The sequence below is a fragment of the Anabrus simplex genome, chromosome 6 (assembly GCF_040414725.1).
Source record: "Anabrus simplex isolate iqAnaSimp1 chromosome 6, ASM4041472v1, whole genome shotgun sequence".
Lineage (NCBI taxonomy): Eukaryota > Metazoa > Arthropoda > Insecta > Orthoptera > Tettigoniidae > Anabrus > Anabrus simplex.
The window spans coordinates 21,895-46,019 of NC_090270.1; the positions used below are offsets into that span (position 1 = coordinate 21,895).

At 36.1% G+C, this 24,125-nt stretch overlaps 1 protein-coding gene across 1 annotated transcript in view; it reads right to left on the minus strand.

Moving 5' to 3' along the window:
* Positions 1-24,125, minus strand: part of Exo84 (exocyst 84) — a gene marked incomplete at its 3' end in the record, with an annotated part of 128,718 nt that overhangs the window by 16,832 nt on the left and 87,761 nt on the right. The window contains 1 exon segment of the mRNA XM_068228187.1: positions 18,486-18,666. Coding sequence (XP_068084288.1) covers positions 18,486-18,666 — 181 coding nt within the window.

Sequence of the window (24,125 nt, forward strand, 5' to 3'; positions counted from 1 at the left end):
ACATTTCTTTTTGTAGATATCCCATGTTAATTTTTGTGCTATAGCTAATCTATTTGTTCTTACTTGGATTGAGATTTTTTCATTTAAGTTATGTGTTATTACTTCTCCAAGATATTTAAACTGAGTTACTATTTTGATTTTATTACCATTTATGGTGACTTCTTTTAGCTGTGTTGGTTTCTGGGGCATAATTTCTGTTTTTTCAAATGATATTTTGAGGCCAATTTTATTTGCAATGTTTTGAAGTTCTGATATCTGGGTTTTTGCTTCTTTTATGTCCACTGCTAGTAATGCTAAATCGTCAGCAAAACCCAGGCAATTTGTTTTGATTTTTCGGCCAATCTTTATTTTGGGGGGACATTTTCTAAACCATTCCCTCATTACCATCAATACTTGTTTATTATTATTATTATTATTATTATTATTATTATTATTATTATTATTAAAAATACAGGATCGGTTTCGATCCTAACGGGTCATCCTCAGCTGGACATACATATACATATAACACATCGTACAATTGCAAACATTATCATATTTAGAAAGGAATATCATGTGACAGTAACATGTCAGGTTGTACTCATGAGTAGTGCATTCGTCAAATTGCGCATCTGAGACAAGTGAATATCCCTAAACTTAAAACTAACTTATAGGTATACATAAAATAAAAGCAATATATGCATAAAACACTTTCATGCTTGTGAATGTTCGAGTTTATGACTTGCACTGTTTCTTAGTTCTTCAGTTTGACTAAATTTAAATCTAACTTATGAGTATTTATAAAAACATGTGCGTAAAACACTTTCATGTGTGTGAAATTTTCGAGTTCCTTGCACTATTTCTTATTTCTTCAGTTTGAGTGCTATCATTAAGTCTGGTTGTCCACAACTGACCAAAACTTGGCACGCGCCAGAAAACCACCAGAAGACACGCCCAACCCCACCCCTACCTCCTCAACAGACACTCCTCCCGCCCCTCCCCTTCACAGCAAATGGCATTAGCCCGAGACGGACACGAAGTAGTACACAACGTGCTCCCAAACCATATACAACCTCAAGACCACAATAGCAGTAAGTACACATGACCTACGACATTCCTTCAACATATTAGTATCACACATCTTACTCTTATCTTTCACAGACAATTCTTACAATATCACACAACTACAAAAAAGGAAGGAGCCTCCACTCTGGTTTAATGCAACACATCATCATCGTAATATGGCAAAGGGCATTATGACTCATCTTTTAATGTAAACAACTGGATTTTATATATGACAAGCTGCAATTTCAACATTTCCATCCAAGCCTCAACAGAATCCACACTATGTCTATATTTTGCCTTTTAGAGATGCAAAGTGTTTCTTATCCTTTGTTTACATATGTGACAAAATATTTTAAAAATGAGATATTGGTATTTTAAATGTAACTCATATTACAATTCAAGCCGTTGAGTTTTTAAATATAATGCACAGTTGTGGACAACCAGACTTAATGATAGCACTCAAACTGAAGAATTACGAAATAGTGCAAGGAACTCGAAAAATTCACACACATGAAAGTGTTTTACGCACATGTTTTTATAAATACTCATAAGTTAGATTTAAATTTAGTCAAACTGAAGAACTAAGAAACAGTGCAAGTCAAACTCAAACATTCACAAGCATGAAAGTGTTTTACGCATTTGTTGTTTTTATTTTATGTATACCTATAAGTTAGTTTTAAGTTGAGGAATATTTACTTCTCAGATGCGCAATTTGACGAATGCCCTACTCATGAGTACAACCTGACATGTTACCGTCACATGATATTCCTTTCTAAATATGGTAATGTTTGCAATTGTACGATGTGTTATATGTATATGTATGTCCAGCTGAGGATGACCCATTAGGATCGAAACCGGTCCTGTATTTTTAATAATAATAATAATAATAATAATAATAATAATAATAATAATAATAATAATAATAATAATAATAATAATAATAATAATAATAAACAAGTATTGATTAGGTGGAGTTCTTCTCCTCATTGCATTTGTGTGAATTATCAATACGGATATGAAGCTTATAAATTACGATGAGTGGTATGTTACCAATATAAATGGTCCGTTATTGGACATTATAAATTTTCCAGCTAACTCATTCATGGTTGCCAGCGTTTCGCCCCATGTGTTAGGCTGGGCTCATCAATACACTGGGGTGAAATACTCGCAACCAGGAAAAGTTAGCTGGAAAATTTATAATGTCCAATAACAGACCATTTATATTGGTATTATAAATTTACTCATTCGGAACAAATATTTCAGATTCCCTATGGGAATCAACATCTATATCACATGAGTGGTATGTTCCGAGCTGTCAGCGGAGAAATGGCATGGAATGACATTAGTAGACAAATAAGTTTGAGTGGCATCTTTAAAAGTAGGAAAGATCACAATATGAAAATTAAGTCTGAATACAAGAGGACAAATTGGGGCAAATGTTCATTTATAGGAAGGGGAGTTAGGGATTGGAATAGCTTACCAAGGGAGATGTTCAATAAATTTCCAATGTCATTGAAATCATTTAAGAAAAGGCTAGGAAAACAACAGATAGGGAATTTGCCACCTGGGCAATTGCCCTAAATGCAGATCAGTATTGACTGATTGACTGAAGCGTAGATACACTTAAAAATCATTTATTATCTTGAAGAGATGTAGAATTGAGCATATATGTAAAATATTGCCTTAGTTAAAATGTGAGCTGAAACAAATATATTATTGTAGTGGAATGGTCACAGTAATGTTAAAACTTGGCCATGGGGCATTTGAAAGCCATTAAAATGTTTTTAGGTAATTAAAATTGATGCTGAAGAGAATTGAGTTTAATCAACGTTATGACAAATAACATATGTTGAATGCAATTGCGCCCAGTATATGGTTAAAACTTGATGATGCCAATGAAGCTGGTGTTGAAGTGCTTCTTGCGGTGGCAAACGTTGCATATGGAGGTCAAACTGGTTCTACGTCATAGGTGGTAAGAGTTCACAGTTCAGTGCGAAACCAGTTGACCTGATAAATAATGAGAGCCAAATTAGTTCAAGGACTTCTAAAGACAAGGGGCCAAACGAAAGGCATAAGTAGTATATGAGTCACCTCGTGCAGCGAAATGAAGAGCTTAACAGGCAACGAGGGACTGACGTGGAGAGAAGTGAGAGTGAGGATAGGAAGGGAGGCGGGGTAAGGAGAGGGGAAAGAGCAGGGATGGGATGGGGAAGGTGGAGGGGGAGGAGGAGGAGGAGAGGCAAACTTAACGCGGGCCTGAGGGGTGAGGGAATAGAAGTAATTGCTGTGGAAAGGTACTATTAATGGAATGAAAGATCGAGCTTTGATTTATTGACTTAACATTTTTTTAAATGTTAATGAGAAGGTCAAATAAATTATTGGGTTTCTCTGAAATATCATTGAGTTATAGTTTAAGTTGAAGTACTGATCCAAATGTACGACACAATTTTCCGTTATGTTGAGGAGAGGTCCTTTGTTTATTTTCTCAAGGATTTCCATGTCCTGTTCTATGTTAGTAAAACAGTGTTTGTAATCATACATATGTTGTCCAACCGCTGAGAATTTGTTGTATTTTAACCCTTTCACTGCCAAACCTGTATATGTACGTTATTGAACGCCGTCCCTTGTCCGCCAAACCCGAATATATACGATCTCACAAATGAACATGATATAGTGTCATGCATTGAGATTCTGTGGAAATGCTCAAAGAAGTTTTGTTTGGCAGATATACCACTCCACTTCACGTGTTTTGAAAGCGATCTGGTGTTATTTCAGCTTTGTTGGAGTGGAACATCTTTCCCACTAACGTGTAGCCATCATGGCGTCTTGAAGTACACAGTCATCTCTTGTTTTATTACACGTTATGAGTCTCCTCATGATAGCCGTATTGGAGTACAGAATGTAACAGTTCACTTTAAAAGTATTGGAATGGTGGTTTTTAAATTAATTTGTTTGAAACTTTTACATTCATCTCTTGTTGACGAAGAAACTGTATGTTTCCTCATAAACAGTGATTCTGGAGAGCTATATTTTGATAATGAAGATGGAGAATATTTAAGTGGCGATAATGAACTATAAGAAAGTGCAAGACAAAGTAGTAATGATGAATCTCGTGCAGAAGTCACCCCTTCCTCAGATAAATTATTTTTCCCCAAATGTAAATGATTCTGGTAATACCAGTTCTTGGATCAACATTTTATATTATACTAGCAAGATACCCGAGCTTTGCTACGGTAATATACTGAAATTTATAATTGAATGCTTATTGTTTTAGATATATAATCCACCGAAATTCGCGATCTGACTCGTTTTCTAATAGATTACGGCAAGTTTCCTCCCATTTTTCAATCTTTCTTTCCAGCAATCGATTTCGTACTTCCCAGGCTAGGTCCAGGTATTCCACCCGGTCAGTTGGGTCCCTAAATTTTTGCCATCTTTTCCTATAAGCATTTTCAATATGGATCAAATCATTCAGGGGATCTGTCGTGGTGTCTTCTTGGGTGCCTTGGCGGTACTGAACCCGCGGCCGGACTGCATTCTTAGTCATTAACCGTCCAGGACCCGTTTCCAGCGTGGTCCGCACATTTGACGACGGTCCAGAATATTATTATTATTATTATTATTATTATATGTTCTGGACCCCACACCAAGATGAAAGACCGCTACTTGGCGGTAAATTGCATCTGCTGCCATTGTCATTGTTGACAATGTGACCAACACCATTGCCGCGCGTAGGCAAGTGTGCGGGATTTCTGGCGATACGAATGACATACCTCCGTGTATTATTGACCTTATTATAGAGGTGAACAATTTGACGGCCAATCTCATTCCTATCGTTTATTTCAAATGTGTTTAAATTTTTATTTATATGCCAGGAGAATCTACTGTAATCTAAGAACGTTCTCCGAAGGAAAAGATGGCTGTTGAAAAAGAACCCAGGAAAGATTAAAAATGATCGGGTTATGATCAGAATAAGTACATCGAAAGTCTACAGCTGTTTCCTGTCATTCGACAGGGTCAGGGATGGAATTAATAAAGCCCCATCTAGCGGCAACAATAGGAATTGTGCCGGGTGCCGAAGCTCCCCTCTGGGGCAATGATCGATGAGTGACAAATGAAATGAAATATTGGACAGTGTTGCTGGAATGAATGATGACAGGAAAAGCCGGAGTATCCGGAGAAAAACCTGTCCCGCCTCCATTTTGTCCAGCACGAATGTCACATGGAGTGACCAGGATTTGAAACACGGAACCCAGCTGTGAGAGGCCGGCGCGCTGCCGCCTGAGCGACGGAGGCTTCTTATAAGCACATTATGAACAGTAAAATCAATTGGTCTCACCTCCTTTTACACCCCACCGCCGTTAAGTTTATTTACCCCCACCCCCCAAAAAATTAAAAGAAGGCGCGTTTCTTTATGTTTAAAGGAGATTCCAAACACCAATGTTCACGTCTATTACCTTCAGTTTTGAGATATAAGTATCCCCTTAAAAATAATTCACTTTTTTTAACTTCCTTTCACACTCCCCCCTCCCCCCTTCACAAAGTGATATTTAGGCAAAAAATACTTGTTCCTTTAATAGTAAAGGATCATCTAAATACCATTTATCACCATACTAACATATTTTTTGATTTTGATTTATGTGTCCTCATGAAAGGAATTCAACTCCTTTTCACTCCCGACCCCCCAAGATTGTTTCCCCACAAAAACGCGCTTTTCTTTGTTTTTAAAGGAGATCAAAATACCAATTTTCACGTCTGTAACAACTTTAGTTTTTATTAGATGTATGTATTCTCATATAATTCAATTAAGCAGATTCCAAAAATCAAATTTCACTTTTATAACATCTTCATTTTTGAGATATCAGTAGCCTAATTAAAAGAATTCAACATTTTCAGTCACATTTAGCCCCCGCCCACTACCCAAGTGGTATTTCCGAAAACTATAAAATACACGTTTCTTTATTTTTAATAGAATAAATTCTGTAATGTTAAGTTTTTGAGATATACAGTAGAAATTCTCATTTTAAAATTTCACCCGCTTTTTAGTTCCCCTTAAGTGGAGTTTCCAAAAACAAATCACCTATGTTTCTTTACACTTACAGGAGATTCTAAATACCCACTTTTTACGTCTGTAACATTTTACGCTTCTCAGATATTCTGTAGATATAGTCTTTCAAAAAATTCGCCCCAATTTGTCACTCCTGTTTAACCGCCATTAACTGAATTTTCCAAAAGCAAAAATATACGTGTTTCTTTATTTTTAAAGGAGATCCTATTTACAAATTTTCAGTTCTGTAATATCTTCAGTTTTTGAGATATATGTATCCTCATAAAAGCATTCAACCCATTATTCACCCTTTTACACCCCTCCTATTGGGATTTAGAGTAAACAAAGAAATACGTGTTCCTTTATTTTTAAGGGAGATTCTAAACACCAATTTTTACATCTGTAAACGTTTAAAGTTTTAAGATGTAGACACACTCATTTTAAAAATTCACACACCCCCCCCTTTTCACCACCCCCCATTAATTGGATTTTCCAAAAACGAAAAAATACCTGTTTCCTTATTTTTAAAGTAGATCCCAAATACCAATTTTCAGGTCTGTAATATCTTCAGGTTCTGAAATATTAGTAGCCTTATTAAAGGCATTCAACCTTTTTTCACCCTTTTCCACCCTTCCTATTAGGATTTTCCGAAAACAAAAAAATAACGTGTTTCTTTATTTTTAACTTTATAACTTATAACTTTATAAGTTTATAACTTTAAAAGTTTTGAGGTATAGATACACTCATATTAAAAATCACCCCCCTTTAACCCCCCACCATTAATTGGATTTTCTAAGAACAAAAAAATACGCGTTTCTTTATTTTTAAAGGAGATATCAAACACCAATTTTCAGGTCTGTAATATCTTCAATTTCTAAGATATAAGTATTCTCTTTAAAGGCATTCAACCATTTTTCACCCCTTTTCACCCCTCCTATTGGGATTTTCCGAAAACAAAAAAATACGTGTTCCTTTATTTTTAATGAAGATTCTAAATACCAATTTTTACATCTCTAAACTTTAAAACTTTTGAGATAGATGCACTCATTTTAAAAATTCACCCCCCTTTTCACCCTCGCATTAATTGGATTTTCCAAAAACAAAAAAATATGTGTTTCTTTATTTTTGAAAGCGATCAAAAGTACCAATTTTGATGTCTGTAATATCTTCAGTTTCTGAGATATAAGTACCGGTATCCTGATTAAAGGCATTCAACCCTTTTTCACCCCTCCTATTGGGATTGTCTGAAAACAAAAAAATACGTGTTTCCTCATTTTTAAAGAAGATTCTAAATACCAATTTTCACATCTGTAAACGTTTAAAGTTTTGAGATATAGACACACTCATTTTAAAATTTCACCCCCCTTTTCACCCCCTTAGCGACGGAATATCCAAAAATCCTCTCTTAGCGAGCACCTACATCTTAGTATGAATATAGCCCCAAAATTTCATTTCTTTATGTCCAGTAGTTTTGGCTCGGCGATGATGAGTCAGTCAGTCAGTCAGTCAGGACAAGCTATGTCAGTAATAGTATCACCGAGCGGAGTAGCTGCGCGTATTAACATGCTACGGCTATGGAGCCAAGCTCTACACTCGTCAGGCGAGTGGATTCGAACCCCACCGTCAGCTGTCCTGAGAATGTTTTTTTGTGGTTTCTCTTTTACTCTCCCAAGCAAAGGTCAGGACAGTTCCTATTCATAAGCCACAGCCGATTCCTTCCACTTCCTTACCCAGTTTCATTCACCATCATTCATTTCATATTATATTCTCAACTGAAGGCCATCCGGCCATAAAAATATGGTGTAAAATATAATCTCACTTCATCCTCGACCCCGTATTGGGCTGTGGGGCTAAGGGGCGATATGCATGCCATTAATAGTATCAGTAAATATGTATCTGTAAAAGTGATTCTTCCTTTTAAAAAAACCTGGCCCAGAGGGCTCGCCCGGTCATCAAAACTCGGCAGTGAAAAGGTTAAAGCATTTACATGTTCTAAATATCTAATGTTGAAACTTCGCCCGGTCTGTCCCATATATGAAGAATTGCAACTATTACATTTGAATCTATAAACTCCTGATTTTGAGAAACAATTACAGTAGAAGTCCATTATAGCGAAAATTCATAACAGCGAAAAATTTACTCGCTATAGCGGATTGTCGTTATGTCCTATTTTTGTATAAAATAATAATATACCGTATTTCATGGCATAATCGTCGCCACCGCGTAATCGTCGCATCCTTTATTTTCAATACAAAAATCGGACTTTAAACCTTTAATTACATAATCGTCGCACGTCCAAATTTTGTTCACTAATCTGGTTAAAAGGTAAATGGAACTGCAACGTAAGTTGCACATGAATGCGCAATTTGGCAACACAGTCACGTTTGCGACATGTTGCACAACATATAAATAAATATTACCGGTATATGTACGACGCATGGCTTAGCGGTTGGCTACCGGCAGTTTGACAACGTGGTCGCGAGACAGTGTACTATTTATTCACCACCTACATATTATGAGTTCCCATTTGAAATACGTAAGGCTGTAAGTTATCGCTTATCGGCAACGTCGCCAGGAAATACCGGGTAGGTAGGTTGAGTGGACCTAGAACCAGCCCTCAGATACAGGTAAAATTCCCTGACCCGGCCGTGAATTGAACACGAGGCCTCCGTATAAGAGGCAAACACGCTACCCCTACACCATGGGGCCGGCTCCTGTGTTATTGCGCACGAAGTGAAATCCAAGATGATAACGCAGATTTCCACGGATTTATTCAGCTCACGGTCAGCCGAATTATTTACGATGTCTCAGTTGTCATCGCTAGACTCTTATCTTACTACTACGTCATAAGTGTCCGGGCATGGGATGAAAACTTTTATCCAAGCAGTCAAGATAATTATTATCTAATGCTATTAAAGTTTTATTTTATAAACTCGTCAGTACTGTAATGTAAAATCATCAATAACTGGGAAGAAATATTAACCTAATTACCGTATGTTTAAAAGAAATTGAAAAAAATGAATGTTTGTTACTGACGTCTCGGAATACAGTCAACTATACAGTAGATCTACACCGCGCTAGCTAGAGCTCCGGTTTGCGAGCTTTGCGCAAGCGCAGTAGTGTGTCGCAACCAGCGAGCTAAACTGATAAATTGCTGCATGCTTCCCTGCTGCCTAACAGTATTGGCTGCTCTGGAATGGACAGATCACAGATGCATTTATTTGTTTCAGATTTACGTGATTACTGTAGACATGTGTGCGTGAGAATTTAAGTTTTTAATTTGTGTTTGGGGTGTTTGTAGAAACAATTTGTTTTAATAGTGAACAATTACGGAAAGTCATTTATATCGCAAAACATTAACGTGTGAAGCATTTATAAGCGATTATGGGTAAATATAGAAACTATTCCGCGGGCTTCATGCTAAGCGTAATTGCCTTCGCTGAACAGCACGGGAACAGAGCTGCAGAAAGAAAATTTTCAGCGAGTGAAAAGTTGGTGCGTGACTAGCGGAAAGTAAAAAAACAAGCTAAAAAGTACAAACCCTTCTAGCGCGTTTAGAGGTCCTAAAACAGGGAAGTTTCCTATAATTGACGAAGAAGTGTTTAGGTACGTCAGTGAAATACGTAACAATGGCTGCAGTGTATCATATGAAATGTTACAAATTAAGGGACAGGAGGTAGCGAGCAAACACAACATACCGGTAACTCAGTTTAAGGCGACTCGTGGGTGGATTAAGGGGTTCATGCGACGACACAATCTGTCAGTGCAAAGGACAACAACACTAAGCCAAAAGTTGCCTGCTGATTACACGGACAAGATTGTAAATTTTCACCGATTTGTCATACGTTTGCTTTCTCAAATCGGTAATGCCGATCAGACTCCAATTTTTTTTTGATATGCCTCGCAACAGCACTATTGCGCTAAAAGGATCACGGAGTGTATTAATGAATTATTATTTATGAGTTTCATATTCCGTATTGATTAGATTCAATGTAATAGATAAGAAAAATGTTCCACCGATCAATACATTTATTGTGGATGAATTACTACACTAGTACCGGTTTCGACCTATCTTGGCCATCATCAGCTAGCACTCAAATTTACAGTCATTAGATGAATTACGAAAAAGTTACTTAAGAGCATCCGGATGTCTGATAAAAAATGGAAGTAAAATATATTGCAGTATGTTGCGTTAAAATGGCTCTGATTAAAAGTAGTGATGGTTAGAATAAACTGAAACCTATTGATTGAGCATGGACATGAGTACATAAACACATTAAAATATATATGCCACATCATAAGACACTAAAAATATATAGCACATTAAACACATTAAAACATGGTATATTTTAAAAACGTCTATTAAAATTTGAGTTCATGTTGCGTTGCATTCATCCTTCAATCCTCTTGTAGTTCTTGTGTTGATTAAGTTGAATATCGAGAATGTTCTATAGTTGGAATACTTTGCATTGATATGTTATGAGAACTCTTGTCAGTAAAAATTTGAAAATTGAGTTGATGTAGCAAGATAGGTTTTAATACCAGAGTAGTTGGTGGTGACACTTCTCTCGTCTATGTACGTTATATGGTCGTTATCTGTAAAGAAAAGCTATACGCCGAGATCCAACCAATAATATACAAAGAAATTTAAAAAATCTACTCAAGAACACACACTTTATTCTCACCGAAACAGAATCTGCTAAACTTATAACCATGAACCCCCAATTACCATCCGCAAGGGCCTACCCTAAAATACACAAAGAAAATGTACCCATGAGACCGATTATAAATTATAAAGCCAGTCCAACCTATAAGTTATCACAATTCATTCAGAAATTTTTGAAAAAGCATTATTCATTTTTAGCAAACAAAACAATACAAAACTCAATAGATTTTTGCAATAGAACCAAAGAACTAAAGATTGAAAAACATCATACCCTTACTTCATTTGATATAACAAACATGTACCCTAACATTCCTATTAAACAAACAGTCAAAATAATTGAATCTAACCTAAAAAACCATAGTAACTTGAGCACCTTAGAAATAGAAGAATTCGTGATTCTGCTTAAATTCGCCTTAAACAATAACTACTTCAAATTTCATGATACCATATATCAGCAACAAGGATTACCAATGGGATCTCCTGCTTCCGGAATATTAGCAGAAATATATATCGACCACCTAGAACACACGTCAATTAATAAAATAGATAATATATATTTTTGGTGTAGATTTGTTGACGATATCTTTGTAATTATAGATAATAGATTCACTGATGCAGATACTGTACTAGACAATCTTAACAATTTAGACCCCCAAATTAAATTCACTAAAGAAACAGAAAATAACCGTACCTTGAATTACCTGGACTTAACAATAACCAGACATGACACTCACTTATCTTACAAGATCTATAGGAAACCCACACACACCTTAAATACCATAAAGAATGACTCCGTTCATCCCAACACACACAAAAAAGCAGCCTATTATAGTATGATACATAGAGCTTTCAATATCCCAATGACAATAGAAGATCGAAATAATGAATTAAAATTAATCCACGACATAGCCAAATACAATGGATACAGCAAAGAAATGGTCAACAAAATCATCCACAAAATAAAATCCCAACCTAAAACTAAATTAATCAAAACAGCCAAACCGAAAAAAGATTATGTTCTATTTACCTTCAACAACACCAATATATATACTATAACTAATATCTTTAAGAAGCACAACCTGAAAATAGCATTCAAAACCACACACAACAGCACCAACACTATACACAACACCAAAACAGTCAATAATAAGTACAACCAATCAGGTGTCTACCGCATCAAGTGTAACAACTGTGACACAAGCTACATTGGACGTACAGGTAGAAACTTCACCGTCCGTTATAATGAACATGTAAATGCAGTAAAGCACAACCATTTCTCATCAATAGGCCAACATGTAGAAGAGTCTAAGCACAACTTCACAGACATCAATAATGACATGATGATATTAAACAAACTCTAAGGGCCCCCTGCTCAACATAACCGAAGATTTCTTTATTACTTTGGATCAATACGCTAACCCCAATCATAACATTAACGACATTACAGAGAAAACCAGTATCATTTTTGACAAAGTCATTCCTGCAATAAAAAACGACTATCTCAAATTAGTAAACACACATTATAACAAACCAACGAATCACAAACCTAACCCCGCCCCTACCTTCACAATAGCCACTCCTCCATCCCCTCCACCAACATCCATCCACACAGCTCACATGAGCCCCAGACGTACTCGCAGCAGAGCACAACAAATATCCAAACGTATCGGTACACAACCTCCACAGCAACAACAGTAAGTACATTTTTCATTACACACATACATCCAGGCATTCCTTCATACATACGCGATACTCATATTAGCTTTTCTTTACAGATAACGACCATATAACGTACATAGACGAGAGAAGTGTCACCACCAACTACTCTGATATTAAAACCTATCTTGCTACATCAACTCAATTTTCAAATTTTTACTGACAAGAGTTCTCATAACATATCAATGCAAAGTATTCCAACTATAGAACATTCTCGATATTCAACTTAATCAACACAAGAACTACAAGAGGATTGAAGGATGAATGCAACGCAACATGAACTCAAATTTTAATAGACGTTTTTAAAATATACCATGTTTTAATGTGTTTAATGTGTTATATATTTTTAGTGTCTTATGATGTGGCATATATATTTTAATGTGTTTATGTACTCATGTCCATGCTCAATCAATAGGTTTCAGTTTATTCTAACCATCACTACTTTTAATCAGAGCCATTTTAACGCAACATACTGCAATATATTTTACTTCCATTTTTTATCAGACATCCGGATGCTCTTAAGTAACTTCTTTGTAATTCATCTAATGACTGTAAATTTGTGTGCTAGCTGATGATGGCCAAGATAGGTCGAAACCGGTACTAGTGTAGTAATTCATCCACAATAAATGTATTGATCGGTGGAACATTTTTCTTATCTATTACAGTGTATTAATGAAAACCAGCGGTAGTGAGAAGTTGCGATGCACGGCAATGCTAGCCATTACAGCTGACGGGAGAAAGTTGCCGCCTTACATCATTTTCAAGAGGAAAACGATGCCTAAGAATATACAGTTTCCCCGTGGAATTCATGTACGAGTGCAACCAAAGGGTTGGATGGACGTAGAACTCACGCTGGACTGGGTTAAAACTGTGTGGAATAGAAGACCTGGAGCACTACTAAAACAACCAGCTCTGCTTGTTTTAGATAGTTTCCGAGGTCACCTCGTGAACGAAGTGAAGCAAATTCTCACTACAAATAAGACACGACAGATAGTCATTCCTGGTGGCCTAACATCTGCTTTGCAGCCACTAGACGTATGTGTTAATAAACCCTTTAAAGACCACTTACGTCGATTTTACAACGAGTGGATGATGAGCGGCGATCAGCAATTGACGCCCGCCGGAAATATCAGGCGTCCACCCTTGGACTTGTTATGCTCGTGGGTGAAGAAGAGTTGGGATCTTATACCACCTGAACTAGTCTCCAAGAGCTTCAAAAGGACTGGGATTTCCAATGCACTAGACGGTTCCGAAGATGACGCAGTGTGGCAGGGAGACGAAGAATCTGATATTGGTATTAACAGAGGCGAGGATGGCGCATCAGATAGCGAAACCTGCGATAGCGACACCGAAGATTTGGAATAAATTGCGTACCGGTAAGTCCGCATTTCACAACAAAGCGATAACTTTTTGCAAGTGTAATATTTTAACTTTAATACTCAAATTAATGACAATTAACTTAATACGTTCATTTTTATTTTCAGGTTGGAAAAACGTTCGCCGAATTGTTGCGAAAAATTATGAATTTTGTTTTAGACTATTTTAATTATTTTGATGTATAAACGCGAGTATTACATGCATCTTAAATTTGTATCAAATACAATTTAGTTATAAATACATTTTTTTGAGTAATACAAATACTGGTATTAAATATACATCGTATAATGGTCGCACCCTACAATTTTTTCGAAAATTTTGGTATAAAAAGTGCGACGATTATGCCGTGAAATACGGTAAATGATCCGTTATTGGACATTATAAATTTTCCAGCTAACTCATTCGGAACAAATCTTTCAGATTCCCTTTGGGAATCGACATCTATATCATTTTGTATAAAAGTCGGAAAACCCCCCCTTGCACATTCAAATCGGTATGAAACGGCAATCAGTTTGTTCAAAACTTGCGTTTCCACAGATCACATCCACACTACGGCTTACTTGTTTGTAATTTTTCGAAATCCGATACGTGAAAGTGTGTGTTTAATTTCATTCTGAAAAAATATAGTACCGTATTTCTCTGAATGCAAGATGAACACCACTTTTTCCCTCAAAAAATTTAAATCAGGCTCAAAAAGTAATTTGTAAAATCATATGAATGCCTTTGTTGTACCTAGGCCTACGTATTTTTAGACGCCGAACATTGACTTTCATCATGCCGTATTTTTTTCTTTTTTTTGCGGCTGCACAATTATTCTTTATTTCTGCGGGGTTAAATACCATTAACTTAAAATTGACATCATAACACCGAAGAGAAAACGTTGAAAATTTGCCGCCAATACCTATTCCATGCATCTCTACAATACGACGATCCATCAGGAAATTATTCTTGCTGTCTATAAAACTGTTACTTTTACTCAGCGTCAGATATAACCGGCTACCGCTACACACACGTCTCGCTTGTCGGGTTCGGCCAATTTCAGTGACAAGTGATGTATTCTGCCATATCTTGAAGTACATCACATTCTTACTTAATTTCCGTATACAACATTAAAATTACTTCAGTCTTTATTTTTAATGAGTTAACAACTGCTATCTGCCAAGTTATTTACGCATTTATTACGAAAACGTGTTATCCTCTTTCATTTCAAATTTTCTTTAAAGAACAGCAGTCGAAGGGTATTACTAATCAACTCCAACATCGCCTTTGAATGTCGATGAGAGAGCTCGCAGCCACGACTTCTTGCATCCGCAGGCTCATAAACATGCAACTTACAATAGCCTGGTTTATCGAGCCTGTAAGGTACCTATGTCTAAGAAAGACCTAAAAAATGAACTGAACATTATTCGCACAATCGCTAAATTTAATGGTTACAGTCATTTTTCATAGAACAAATAATAAACAAATACAAGCATCGTCCTATGATCACACTAAAGAAAGAAAAACCCAACACCACCTCATTTTCTACTTTTACCTTTAATAAAGAAGTTTATAAAGTCACCAATACCTACAAGAAACACTACATAAATATAGCTTTTAAGACCAACAATAAGAAGGCTGAAATCCTACACAACTCTACATCAGTGAACAAACCTACAGTAGAAATCCGTTATAGTGAGTTCGGCATATAACGAGAACTGTTATAGTGACAAACTTTTTATGTCCCTTCAAGATTTCTATATTAAACTGTGCATCATCCTTTACTTACAGCGAGAGCCCTATCATTGAGGCATCCGTTATTACGAGTGATTAAGCGCGCGCCATTTTTTCCGTTACCGATATTTATGCACCCCAGTGATGATATTACATGCGATCGATTACCTTTGGCATCGTTTCTTCGCTATGTGCACTAGCGAGTTCTCTCTTCGACATTCAAAGGCGAAGTCGGAGTCGATTATTAATACCCGTCGACTGATGTTCCGTAAAGAAAATTTGAAATGAAAGAGAACATATTTTCGTAATAAATGCGTAAATAACGTGTCCAATAACGGTTGTTAACTTGTTAAAAATTAAGGCTGACTAAACGACCGCTTAATTTTGAGGCTAAATTCTGCAATTAAGTAAGAATGGGATACACCACGAGATATGGCAGAGTGCTTAATTGATAACAGAGGATAGTTTATATTTTCTCGCGTCTGGTTAAATTACGGAAAGGCGCTTGAAGTGTGTTTTCATCATACGTATAGTACGGTTAAGTTAGGATAGGTGACGCTGTCTGAATAACAAAAATGAAACGTTTGTAACAAGATGCGATCCATCATCTTTGGTACGGTATAGTTATCTCACTTTGTGCATTTGCGAGCTCTCTCATCGACATTCAAAGGCGATGTTGGAGTTGATTAGTAATACCCTTCGACTGCTGTTCTTTAAAGAAAATTTGAAATGAAAGAGGATAACACGTTTTCGTAATAAATGCGTAAATAACTTGGCAGATAGCAGTTGTTAACTCATTAAAAATAAAGACTGAAGTAAACGATATCTTAATTTTAATGTTGTATACGGAAATTAAGTAAGAATGTGATGTACTTCAAGATATGGCAGAATACATCACTTGTCACTGAAATTGGCCGAACCTGACAAGCAAGACGTGTGTGTAGCGGTAGCCGGTTATATCTGACGCTGAGTAAAAGTAACAGTTTTATAGACAGCAAGAATAATTTCCTGATGGATCGTCGTATTGTAGAGATGCATGGAATAGGTATTGGCGGCAAATTTTCAACGTTTTCTCTTCGGTGTTATGATGTCAATTTTAAGTTAATGGTATTTAACCCCGCAAAAATAAAGAATAATTGTGCAGCCGCAAAAAAAAGAAAAAAAAATACGGCATGATGAAAGTCGAAAGTAAAAAGCTGATGTTTACAACCAATTTTAAAATAGATATGAAGTACTGGATTTCTAGTTTGCTTAATTGACTGTGTTTACCTAAATGATTTTTGATAATAGGGTATAATTTTGAAGTCTGTATGCTGGGATACATATTCACAATATCAAACGAGTGAAGAGAATGATTGGGTTGGATGTCGAACTTTTTCGGTTTATCTCTTAGTTCTGTAGTGTTTCTAACAGATATTAGATAAAAATCAGTAATTTTTCTTTAGAAACTTCTGGATGATTTGGGATGTTTTGTATAAAGGACTAGGTCTATAATTGATGATCGGGCGAATGGAGACGTGGTCTTGTGAATCTTGGGAAGTGCTTTTGCAGTGGGAAGACCTGAGTTCATGCTTATTAACTTTGTTTTTTCATGATCTGTGAAAAGGTAGGAAGTATTCTTTAAGGTCTGTTTGAGTAATCATTCAATTTTTTAAGTGGAGTCTTTTTCTTTTACTATGGAGAAAGCACTATCATGTAAAGAATACCTTTGTTTTTCTAATATACTTAATTTTGTCCATTACGACTGTTGTATTACCCTTGTCTGCTTTAGTGACGATGAGGTCATTGTCGTTTATCTTCTTTTTGAGTGCAAATATACGTTTTTGTTCGGCAATTGAGTCCTTGCTATTACTATAGTTAAAGGGGATGTTTTTATTTTTAGGAGTAAGGATATTGTCCAGCTTCCTTTTTATATCAATTCTTAGCTCATCTTGTTTATCTAATGGCACTTTGTTAATGGCTAGCTCGAATTCTATTACTAAGGTGGTGGCTATGTTAAGTGTATTGAAATTAGGCCAATTATGCTTGGGGCCTTTAGCTAAAATTGAGTTTTCATCCTCAATTAAAGATGCCTTAGATAAATTAATAACAAGTGGATGGAATTGTTCAATTATGTTTGTGGTTATTTTGGTTTCACTGACCTAACTCTTGCAGAGTGTCGAATTATTTTTTAGTCTGTTCAGTTTCTTCTCTAAGATTAGTTGTTTCCTCGATAATGTGTTAAATAATCTATTGTTTACTTGGGTTTGACAAAGATTACATTGGGTGTCTGAGAGTAAATTAGCTGTTACAAGGTAAGTTTCATGTAGACTGATTTAAAAAAAGATTTTTTTTCTTATATAAAAATCTAATCTCATTTTTTAACCAAATTTTGTTAGTCTAACATTGGGTTTTAAAAGTGTGAGACGAGAAGCGATGTTTTTTGACGCTACCTTTGAGAAAACTGGGTGCTAGGTTATGAGAAATACACTGCTTAAGGAAATCAATATCCTTGCCCAATTTGGCGATCTTGATTCTTAAGCCTAAGTATAGGTAAGCTTTACGTTTTGCATGGTGGGCTGCATCATTACGGGATATAAATTTCATATTGATTGGTCCATACTGTAATGTAACTCACATTACAGAACATTTTGTATTGAAAAGGTGGAACCAATAGAACATAATTAATTTTTAATGTAATCTCAGTTCAATATGGACCAATCAATATGAAATTTTTATCCCATAAGAGATGGCAGACAAGTGGTGGGCGATACAATGTCATGTCAGGCCTCTCCCGACAGACGAGGGGTAAGGGTTAAGTGTATTAGTAGCTTTATGTGACTGCTGATATTAAAATTATAAATATGAAACTCCACTTTTGCATTTAAGGATAATCCCTTCACACTGCTCCAAACTCCTCAGCTACATATGGAGAAACAATACCTGAGGCACAGCTCGGCGAGTTAGGGAACGCTCTTAAGAACTCCCGAGCCATGTCGGTGAGGTTCGAGAAGAATATTCCTCCCAACTGTCTCACGTAGAGTACTGTGGCTCCTTCCCTCTTCACTCTCTTCAGCTGTATCTTCAGAATGCTGGTACACAGCTTGAGGAAAAGGTCGCAGGCCTGTAATAACAAAACAAATACCAATAATGGGCAATTTAAAACAAGACTGAGAAATTTACTATGATCTATAACTGGTAGGTTTTCAGGCTACCACAACTAATTCATGACTAAATAAAATTTGGAAAATACCTGAAAAAAGTTTTAACAATACCCAACAAAGAACGACATGTTTTGTTTTTGAAAGATCATCATTAGATTCTATCAAGTCACACTTTTCTTTAAAATTATGAATTGATTAATATTATTAACTCTTCGCAGGCACAGAGTGATTCAGCAGCCTTTTCCAACACAGTTTGTTGCAGCTCAACCAACGCGCTGGTACGTACGATTATGTGACACTGTGCCACCAATATATAACGTAAGGCGAAGACTATTACCAATAAAGTAAATGTATATTAGTGCTCAGTGGAATGGTAAGAGGGGCTCAGAAAAAGAGGGCCGTCAGGACCGATGAACATAGGGACAAAACAAGATAACGGGATTTCAAATATCATGTATATTTATTTTTCTTTTCGAATCAGTGAAAAGATAATAAATACTTTAGCAAGAACAATTTGGCAGGATTATCTTTTTTTTATAAATAGAAAGACTGTATAGAATAAAAAAGGAGCGTAGAAATAGACATCAATTAATATTTGACAAGATTGAGTAAATGGAACGTACAATTAAAGAAGAACAGACTATAAATTGAAAACTGTGCAGTGAGAATGGAATATACAAGTAGATATCAGTAAATTTAGGATATACACGAATTCTCAAAACATAACTGATAATTAACAGGGTAGCAACTTGAAGTTAATATATTTAAAGCTTGTTGATGAATAATAGATTTTTCATATACTGTATAACTAAACCTAACAGCGTTGCTAAGCTTTTGCTAAATAAATGCACTGATGGATAAATATGTGATATACACGAAAAGCATTATCAGCAATTCCAAGTACATATTTAGAAGAAATAGGTTATAAGAAAATTCGTTAACATAAAGATATGAGACGTGAAAAAGTTGATTGAAGGGATCACAGCACATACTTATGATTATAACAAGTTCCATAATACCATGAGTGTGCCTTAAAATGTGAAATATTAATAGCAAACTAGTTGCAAGGAATCTTAGTACATATTTAGGATTTGAAGTGATAGTCACATGTTCCATAATAATACAAGTAGCCTACGCACAAAAATGTGAAATATGACTGGAAATCTTATACAAGGTACAAAGCTAGTACAACCTATGGCATAAAGGGTCAGGATGGGAGAAATAGGATACCAAAAAACACAACACGAAATGTAAGTCAGATAGAGGTTATGGTAGACGGCCATCCAGGTCTATAGTTACAATTTGACAAGAATAAAGGAAAGTTCTTAGCAGTAAGTATGTTGATTGTCCACAAAGTGTAGACCACTCCCCCAACTCCTGCCAAGATGCCCACTACAAGATATTAGAATCATTCCGTATTGAAGGTTTTCATTTTACAAAGGTAAAATTAAGTGTATCCTAATTCAATACATCATAATTCCATCATTAGAGGGAGTAATAACATTTGAACATATTTTAGCTCGTTTGAGTCATCTTCAGTGAAAAAAGGGAGGGATTGAACCATTTACATAATACAAGCTAAAAATGTGCCAAAAAACATAATGAAGGAACAAATGAAAAAACAAAAGAGAGACGTCTTGAAATCATTTAGCAATGTCCTTTTACAATGTAACTACGTTGATGTGTCTTGCCTCGTGACCAGGTGTAGCGAAGAGGGGAATCAATGCATAAAACTAGGTAACAATGCAGTAACTAATGTCTTGAACACCGAGAGACTATTATTCCCATTTGTTATACTGATCAAGGTATTAAGTAATTGATACTGAAAAGGTGGACCCTCTTGTCAATTTATTCTTATAATTGCACTTCAATACAGAACAAAAATGAAGTTTATAGCTTATAAATACTGATCAAGGGCCAATGTTGATAATGAAACACACCACAATTTATGTTAATTGTGCAGAGCATTGCTTCAACTGCTGTGACTATTCTTTGAGTAATTTTTCCATTTTTTGATGAACAGAGACACAAAATGTAAACGAAACATCACTGAAAGTAGCGTTTTGTACATATAATGTGTACAGAACGGAGTAGCCACGTTACAACTATGGAGATACGAGTTCGACCTCTGCTGTCGACTGTCCTGAGTGATTTTCCGCGATTTGCCATTTTTACTTCCAGGCATGTGCTGGGACAGTTCCTACTTGTAGGCCACAGCTGTTTCTTTCCACCTACTCACCGAATTTCATTAATTTCATCTTCATTAGCTCCTCAACTGAGGTTGACATCGGGATGGGCATCCGGCCGTTCAAATGCGCCTCGTGTATTAATCTCACCTCACCCCCAACCCCAAATCTGGAAATGGGACTACTGTGTACTTGAAGTTAATCTCTGTCAGATTATATCGTGGAGTGCCCCTTGTGCCATTTTTCCAGTGAAAAAATGATAAGACGATATTTATTTTGTCTTCAGACCACTTCAAAGTTGGGTCTCCACTCTTAAACAACGTATGGGATAATATCAATTTTGGAAATTTTGCATGCATTTTTTTTTTTTTTTTCCGCTGCCTACGGCCATGAATTACCACCGCCCACGAGGAGTGCAAAACCATTCATGTTAAAACCTGTGTCCACTTTTCTAAAAACATTCATTCTTCTTCGTCATGGGGTCTCTTTAGCGTCGACCTGGAAGATCTTTTGCTACCATGTTTTCCTTCATCCCTGCTCCCTTCAAAAAGTTTCACGTCCTCCTTATTGGGTCTTCTCAGATGTTTCTTCTCTCTTCACCAGGTAATCCCAGTGTGGAGATTCTAATTCTTCCCAGCGCCTCACATTCAAAGTTCAGCTGATTCTTCAGCATCGTTGCATTTCCTACATACATTCTCTCTTATTACTCCAATTATATGCAGGTGCTTTTTAGGATGGCAGTGTCTAGTCAGCAGTCCTCCTACCCATCTTATATTTTCTCTGCTGAGTTTCAGCAGTTCCTTAGTATGCTTCTTGTTTGGGCACTTTATTAGTTCTTTCGCATGCCTGCATTCTGGAGCACTTTTCCAGTTTTTTTATTGTGTACCCACAGCAGGCTTGTCTCTAAAGCCATGAACAGACGAGGACATTTATTGTACAACAGATGGCGCCACGTGATGGTGCAACTTTTTGCTCCACTGCCTTGTATGCAATCTTGCACGGGAGCTTGTACACACGCTTACCATATCCGTGGCAAGTTATTGCTAGAAAATGGCTGACGCCGAAGATACGAGGACGATAGCCACTGCAGCTGCAGTTATTATTGCCGTGATTTCTCGACGTCGAAGGAGAAGAAAGTTACGATGGTACAATAGAAGGTGGTGGACTCGACCATGGTTTCAGAGGCGTGATGAAGGTAGAGAATTGCACAGCTTATTAAATAACGAGCTACGACTTGAGGACTCAGAATCCTACAAAAATTTCTTGAGAATGGATGAAGTACAGTTTACAAAGCTGTTAAATCTGGTAGAACCCAGAATCATAAAGATGAACTCCAACATGCGAGAAAGCATTTCAGCATCAAGGAGGTACGTATATGAATGTTACATGGTTCCTTAAAACACACTACCGGTACATCTTATAGGCCTATGTACCGTAACCTAAAACCGAAATATTAACACTATTTTCTCTTTCAACAGATTAGTGCTTACCTTGAGATTCCTGGCAACTGGAGAAAGCTACAAAAGTTTGATGTATTCTTTTAGGATTTCTGCGAGTGCTATCTCAACAATAATTCCAGAAACATGTAAAGCTATATATGAAAGCCTGAAGGATGAATACTTGAAGGTAGGCCTACAGATTTAATTATTCTCATGTTATGTTGGTAGAGTTTAGCATGCTTAGTAGGTACCAGGAATATATGCTATAGTATCTATATTTTTCATCAGCTTATGGCAACTATAGCCTACTGTACAGTAGGCCTAATTTCTGCAACATGTAAACCAATACTTTTCAAACCAAATTCTGTTTTATTTAAACTATGATATAAATAAATGTTTCATGGTACAGGTTTTTCAAATGCCATCAACAGAAAATGAGTGGCTTGAAATATCCAAGCAGTATGAAGAAATATGGAACTTTCCCAATTGCCTTGGTGCTCTTGATGGAAAACATGTTGAATTTAGGCCACCAAGGTGCATAGGTTCATACTATTTTAATTACAAAGGAGGAAATAGCATAGTGTTACTTGCTCTAGTTGATGCAGGATATAAATTTCTGTATGTAGATGTAGAATGCAATGGATGAATAAGTGATGGGGGTGTGTTGAGAAATAGTACATTACATACAATAATGGACAAAAATTTAGCCAACTTCCCTTTGTCAAAACAATTACCTGGGAGCACTGTCAAAGTTCCCTATGTGATAGTTGCAGATGATGCTTTTCCTCTACAAGAAAACATCATGAAGCCTTATAAAGGGAATCTCACTCAGCAGCAGAAAATATTTAATTATCGCTTGAGCAGGGCTAGACGCACATCAGAAAATGCATTTGGCATACTGTGCAACAGATTTAGGATTTTGTTGAAAAAAATTGAGCTTCCTGTGGACACAGTGGAAATAATAACATTATCTGCCTTTGCACTGCATAATTTTTTATTAACTACAGGTAATAAAAGATATGTAGGGCATCTAGAAGAGAGGGAAGATACAGAACAGTGTGTGGTTGTTCCTGGTGGATGGAGGAAGGAGAATCTTGTAGGATTACAGAGGGTAGGGAGGCAGAGGTCTGCAGAGGATGCTAGGAAAATAAGAGATACTTACCAAGAATATTTTAATACTACTGGTTTTGTGCCATGGCAGTGGGAGTCGATAAAGAATTGTAATTATTGACATTTCAGAACTATATTTTGAAATATAACTAACTTACAATAAATGTGAATAAAATAAATTAAATTTAAACTATGTGGAATGTGGTGTTCCTAGAAATTTGACTAAAGTTCATAATGTTTAATTTATTGCATTAATTAAGCTGTAAATGTAAAATGTATCATAATTCATATTTTAATCTAAGTTATGCTTCTGTCATTCCATATGTAAGTGCTAGTATTTTATTTTTTAAGTTAGCTTTTACTATGTTATGCTGTATGTGAAAAAAATACCAGTGTGAATTACAAAAATTAACGTAATAAATAGGAAACAAAACAAGGCAAAAATGTACTATAATTCAATCTCTGCTTCTGTCATTCCACATGTATGTGATAGTATTTTAATTTGACTGTGTTATATCTGAAAAATCATATCAGTGTGAAATTACAAGAAAGTAAAGTAAGAAAGAAAATAAATTTGCAGTATTAAATTAAGAACATCTAAACCAATCTTCCTTCATTACTCACTCAGCCTGTGGTCTTCTTCTTGCAGATTCAATATAACATCAAATATTTCTCTCTTCCCTT